The sequence below is a fragment of the Mastigoproctus giganteus genome, chromosome 7 (assembly GCF_048544385.1).
Source record: "Mastigoproctus giganteus isolate SK-2022 chromosome 7, ASM4854438v1, whole genome shotgun sequence".
NCBI classification, from domain to species: domain Eukaryota; kingdom Metazoa; phylum Arthropoda; class Arachnida; order Uropygi; family Thelyphonidae; genus Mastigoproctus; species Mastigoproctus giganteus.
This window is the reverse complement of record NC_143581.1, coordinates 29,541,882-29,548,471: the sequence shown is the minus strand read 5'-3', so window position 1 is coordinate 29,548,471 and position 6,590 is coordinate 29,541,882. Positions and strand designations below refer to the sequence as shown.

Sequence of the window (6,590 nt, the reverse complement as noted above, 5' to 3'; positions counted from 1 at the left end):
TGTTCACCCCTAGCTTATTAATGAAGGGATATTCCAGTTGAGAAAAGACGTAATATTTTAAAACTCCATCACTAAGCTCCACCCTTTACTTGTTAGTGAACTAGGGAAGGGTTATTCCTGGAGGGAAGAATACGAAGACCCTTGGAGTAGTGCCGATGTTGTTGTCGGTCCCACCCATCAGCTCGGTGTGCAGCACGAATCGGGAGTACAGAGCGGGTATCGGAATATTGGTGAAAGGGTAGTCCATGACTGAAGGGACAGCCCAGCATCCAGACACTGCAAAGGTCAGCCAAGGTAGGGGTCAACGTTTTCGTGACAAGGCCGTCTCCTCCGGGCTCAACTCGTAGGTGGCACACTTTCTTCAGCACATCCCACCTTTTACCATCCTTTTCATTGGACGCCAATGAAGTCACGCGCATTCAGAAGCACGTGGGAAAACATTAATCTCATCCCCGGCTTCAGTATATATATAAGGATGGTAGGACTTTACTGATTTAACAAGGAGGTAAAACTTGAGTAGGTAAGTACGTCTTCTTACTTCTTAGGTTTACAGAAGACACCCTTAGCTAACTACGCCCTCGCTATATTCAGTAAACCCACCTATCTGTGTTCTCCTGTATCCAGAAAATTCTAAAGAAGTAATTTTAATACTTATAATCTAAGATTTTCGTGATTAAGATGTCTTTATGTGTATACAGAGCAGGGATAAAAAATACTGGACTCTGTCTATAGTGTATATCGATATTATTTATAAGAAATGACCGTATTTTTGTAAGGGCGTGAGGTATTTGAGGAGACTATCATTACTGATCTTTTCTTACATCTTAGCTATATAGACCATTTTTGCTATATATAGAAATGCAGATTATTTTCTTAAAGAATATTATAATAACAAAATATGAAGTTGAATCTAACTGCAACTACATTAAGCAGACATTCATGTGTAAATAATAATAATACGTACTCAGAGTGAAAACTGAGTATTTCTATAAAATTGGAATTTAAATGTGGGATTTATAGAAGTCTGTAGTCTATACACCGCCTTTATTCCTTTTTTTTTTTTCGAATATTATTTTTATCCCTTTCTTGACTTGTGAGCCATCTGCACATCTGCCACCTGCAGTAGTAATTTATGACCAACTTTCCAACTACTTCTAAGAATCCCCGGTTCTGAACTGCAGTGAAATGTCAGGAACGCAGTAAAAGTCTTTTTATCGTAGACTGGTAAGGAGGGATTTTAAATTCTCTCTCTCTCTCTCTCTCTCTCTCTCTCTCTCTCTCTCTCTCTCTCTCTCTCTCTCTCATATGTATTTTCTCGTTTTATTTCTTGCTATTTTTCAGATTTATATCGTTCTATCTATCTGTGTATATTGATTCCATCTCCATCATCTATGTATTTGCCTATATATATTAGTTCCCATCTCTATCTGCATCTATCTATCTATTATTAATTCCCACCTCGATTTATGTATGTTACTTTCCACCTCTCTCTCTTTCTGATTCTCTTTATTTATCAATCTATCAGATTTTGATCATTCTCTTTCTTTTTATATATTTTATATTTCTACTTCTTTGTATTAATCAAGTTTCATCTCTCTCTCTCTCTCTCTCTCTCTCTCTCTCTCTCTCTCTCTCTCTCTCTCTCTCTATCTGTCTGTCACTTTCTGTTTCTTTTTATTTATAAATCTATCAGATTTCTATCATTCTCTTTCTTTCTATAAATCGAGTTTTCATCATCCTCTCTCTCTCTCTCTCTCTCTCTCTCTCTCTCTTTGTTTATCAGTCTATCAGATTTCTATCATTCTCTTTCTTTCTATTTCTCTCTATTAATCAGGTTTACATTATTCTCTCTCTCATATGTATTTTCTCGTTTCATTTCTTGCTATTTTTTCAGATTTATATAATTCAATCTATCTGTGTATATTGATTCCATCTTTATTATCTATGTATTTCCCTATATATATTAGTTCCCACCTCGGTTTATGTATGTTACTTCCCATCTTTCTCTGTCTCTCTCTCTCTATCTCTCTGTCTTTCTGATTCTCTTTATTTATCAATCGATCAGATTTTGATCATTCTCTTTCTTTTGATATATTTTATATTTCTATTTGTTTGTATTAATCAGGTTTCCATCTCTCTCTCCCTCTCTCTATCTATCCATTGATTCCATCTCTATCATATATATATTACTTCCTATCTCTATCTACATCTATTTATAAATAGATTTTTAGTTTCCATCTCTTTCTGTCTCTATCTGTCTGTCTCTGTCTCTCTCTCTCTCTTTCTGTTTCTCTTTATTTATAAATCTATCAGATTTCTATAATTCTTTTTCTTTCTATAAATCGGGTTTCCATCATTCTCTCTCTCTCTCTCTCTCTATACCTGTTTATTCTATCGATCTATCTTGGTTCAAACTCTATCATCTCTATCAACAGTTCCAACTCTATCAACTTATATATTAGTTCCCATTTCTATCTACATCCATCCACCTATCTATTATTAGTTCCCACCTCTGTCTATGCATGTTAGTTTCCATCTCTTTGTCTCTATCTATCTGTCTGTCTCTCTCTCTCAATCTCTAATATGCATACACACACACACACACACAAGAAATAAACGATTTCCTCCAATTAGCGACTTTCTTGCACGAATATTTTCAAACACGAACGAGTGATCCCATTTTATGCCCAGACGTCGGTTTTCCAACTCCTCCATCAAACATTTTTCATCCCCTAAACATAAAAACCGTCCTTGGAACACACTCCCATAATAGATTGACATTTAATGAGCGAAGGAAGCTACCACAACTAATCTATCTTCACAACTCGCCCCATCAACTAACCGCATAACGCAACGAATAAACTAAGTCTTACCTACTGCGTACGAAACGTGATATTTCTTCAATCATTTTCTCGCTGTGGCTCTCACTTGAATCCCGCGCCATTCATTCATTGCGATGCCACAGCCTCAACTAGTTCCAGCTTAACTGTTGCTGGTGAGCCAACTGCGCACGCGCCAAAATAATGATGCTTTTACCTTTTCGTTTCATCTTCACATTATGTATTGGATTACGCAGTCAATCGCAGCATGCAACGTAGAAATCAGTTATTGGTTACGTTCTGAGAATGGCAGAATATGCTTAATATTGAGAGAGAGAAAGAGACAGAGAGAGAGAGAGAGAGAGTTTTTCATAAGGCCAGCTTAAACACGTTTCTCTTTGCCTCTTCCTACCAATTAATCCTTTTCTTTGAAGTAGCAATGGCCTGAGGTGCTGACTTTAAACTTCTTTTTGGTTTAAAAAGAAACAAAACTGGTATTACGCTTTCATTTAACATGTAAAGTAAATTAACTTTAATTACATTTCGTTTGAATTGTAAGAAGTCATTTGCGCATGCCTGTTTTAATAAGCTAGTAAACATTGCTGATAATCTAATAATAAATTGTATATATTAATTGGTAATACGTCAAAATAAAGTTATCTGATTCATAAAATTGGAGTTTAAAAGAGAAAAACATTGAAAATGTCTTCCAGCATCAGAACAATATACAGTAGGATCCAAAATAAGTACCGCTCAACTATATTATGTATGTTTTTTATTGGTGTCCTGTAATAATTTAAACTTCTTTTTAAAAATTTAAAATTTTAAAATATTTTAAGTTTCTCTAATTACTTTTTATAATTTAAATTAATATTTTAAAAATAAATTTGTTTATATTTAAAAAAAACTGTGTAAATTAGAAATACAATTGCCAGTCTATTCGCTCAAATGCTGATAACGTTAGATAGTCTGATATTTATTTATTTTTATTTATTTTTATTGCAGATTTATTTTTATTTATTTAATTTTTTTTTTTTTTTTTTTTTTTTTTTTGCAGATTGAACTTCCCAAAACGTATTTACAATGAAATCCATTGCAGTCCTGGGTAAGATTTATTTTATTTTATTTTTTTCGTAATATTTGCAATGATTGAAAAGATTTGATTTTTTCTAATTAAAAATTTTAGTAGCGTATTTTTTTTAAATTACTTTTTTAATGCCATTTCTTATATTAACAGATCTTTAAATTATCTTATAATATCATTAAATAATGCTAGCATCATGAAGCATCCTTAAGAATTCATTTAAATATTAAGTGTTTGATAATCCGAATAACATGGCTGACCATCTTAAACAAAATTGCTAATTAATTAAAAAATAATAATTATAAAATGTAGTATAATATTATATAAATATGATAATTGTTAATATATTTTATTATTATGATATTAATTCCAATTTCTCTACTTTTTACAGTTCTAGTCGGTTTGGCCCTAGCGAATGCTATGCCAAGGGTAAGTGTTGCCTAAAAACATCTCCTCTCCTAACAGTATTATTTCTATAATCATACAAAAAAAAAAAAAAAAAAATCAATATCATTATTTAATGAGTGATAGATAAATAGAAAAATAGATAGGATAACTTACCCATCGGACTCGACGATATTACACTATTTTGTAATATTATAAAATATATTTTTCTATATTTTTTCTTCTTCAGGTCAAACGACAGGCTTATGCTCTTCCAGATGGTGCTGAACTCCTTATCGGCAGTGTAAAGTCTTCTTTTGCTTGCAGTGAGGATGGTTACTATGCCGACGTCGAAAACAACTGCCAGATCTTCCACGTCTGCCATTCGAACGGAGAAGCCGAAGCCCGACAGTGGAGTTTCTTGTGTGGCAACCTCACCGTCTTCAATCAGTTGTCTTTCACCTGTGCCCATCCCGAGGAAGCAGTTCCTTGTGCCAACGCTCCCGATTTCTTCTACCTCAATAACAACCTCAGATCCGGAGATCCCGACGTTCAGTTCCTGAGCGAAGATGATGTGGCCAGAGCGGAAGCAGTAATCCCTGGAATCGGAGCTGCCTCGCTGTCCGCTGGAGGTGGTGCAGGACCATCTCGAAGAGGTTAGACAAGTAGACCCACCTTGATCTGTGATCAGTGTACAAATCTGAACTGTTCTTGTAAATGGAATCGGATCCCGGGATCCAATCGATCTTCAATCTCAGTCTTTTATTGCCTGAAGATGTTTCTTACGGATACGCTGGACTTCGTTAGGGACCTTGGAACTTGTACCTTTTGATCTCTGTCTTCTGATCACCTCGTTTGCTCCAAAATCCATTCTGGATATAGATCGGTGCTAGCTTCCGAGACCTGGAATGAAAGACGGAGAAGAGAAAAATGTAATGTATAGACAGACAGACAGACAGACAACTGTTGCCATCAATATTAGCTCGCTTTCAATGCACTGGTGGAGGGAAATCACTGACCCTACAGTGGTATGAGTTTGTGCCATTCGCAGGCTGCATACCTCTTGTAAGAATGCGTGTAATAAAATTGCAAATTGATAAAGCAAACATATTTGATGGATTCGCCAATTTCTTTTGAACACACTGCATTATGACATATTGCTGTTCCAAGTTATTTATTATTTATTTGTGACTGACAACAAAACAACGCCAGAATCATCTTTGATTTAAACAAAATATAAAAATTATTCCAACGTGAAATAATTGAAGGCATTTTTTCCAATATTTTGAATATACACCAGGTAAAATAAACATACTCTGTCCCACAGAACATATCTTTGTTAAAAAAGAACAAATTCTTCTTTCCTTTCATAATCTTGACTCTACTAAGATTTATTAAAAAAGAAAAGAAGTTTGCTTTTCAAGACACGCGATCTCTCATAAGAATCCTTCACAATGAGCTGCTTTGGTATTGCACTGTTTCAAATGAACACCATTTATTATTGATATAAACGTTACTGCTTATATAAATATGAATTATTCTGGCCTTCACAAAGAGTCGGTATTGCATTACTTTAAGCAATCAGCATTTCTAATGAGATAGAAATGAGTTTTATTTTGAGTGGAAGTAATCCCAAATTAACGTACCAACTGTGTGGTACTACAATCAGGTTGGTGGAAAATGAAAAAGACCTGGGGGTAATTGTGCAGTCAAACATGAAGTTCTCTGAGCAGTGTAGACAGGCTGCTGGACGGACAGCTAATGGGGTTAGTCTATGATATAGGGGTACTTTGCCAGCAGGGACAAAGAGATGATTATCCTATTGTAGTAGGCAATGGTGGGGCCGCATCCTGAAGCTTCATTTTATCTGTATCCTGAGTGGAAACAGATGTTTCTATGCCCATGAAAAACTAATGAAGTCCAGAGTATTGAACAGACATTTAAAATTAAGAATATACAAAAGCCTCATTAGACCAGTCGTGACATAGGGTTGTGAAGCTTGAACAATAACGAGTAAAGAGCAGTTGAGTCTTTTAGAGCGTAGAATTTTTTCGAAACGTTTTTCACCCCGTACAAGACGTTGATGGATCCTGGAGGATCAGAATGAACCATGAACTTGGCCATCTTATTCAGGGTGCAGACATTGTCATACGAAGAGCCAGAGACTTGTCTGGTTGGGACATGTTATGAGAATGGATAACGTAGAAGAGGACTTAAAGATCATGAGAATAAGAAGTTTGAGAGAAGTTTGACTTCTGGGTGGAACATCGTCGAAAAGACTAAGACCCACTCTGAGTTATAAC

General features: G+C 35.2%; 1 protein-coding gene across 1 annotated transcript; it reads left to right on the top strand.

Annotated features, from left to right (window-relative positions):
- Window positions 1–480: 480 nt before the first annotated feature.
- On the top strand, window positions 481–5,397 carry LOC150082779 (uncharacterized). The gene is made up of 4 exons (XM_090377593.1): window positions 481–520; window positions 3,877–3,924; window positions 4,295–4,332; window positions 4,538–5,397. The coding sequence occupies exons 2-4, from the start codon at window positions 3,903–3,905 to the stop codon at window positions 4,946–4,948; spliced, it is 471 nt and encodes a 156-aa protein (XP_090233719.1). The 5' UTR covers window positions 481–520; window positions 3,877–3,902; the 3' UTR covers window positions 4,949–5,397.
- The last annotated feature ends 1,193 nt before the right edge of the window (window positions 5,398–6,590 follow it).

What these genes read in the sequence shown, in the direction of transcription:
- LOC150082779 (XM_090377593.1), top strand. Translation starts at nt 3,903, where the DNA reads ATGAAATCCATTGCAGTCCTGG. An exon ending in GAAATCCATTGCAGTCCTGG is followed by an intron (nt 3,925 to 4,294) that starts GTAAGATTTATT and finishes TACTTTTTACAG; the next exon opens with TTCTAGTCGGTTTGGCCCTA. An exon ending in TAGCGAATGCTATGCCAAGG is followed by an intron (nt 4,333 to 4,537) that starts GTAAGTGTTGCC and finishes TTTCTTCTTCAG; the next exon opens with GTCAAACGACAGGCTTATGC.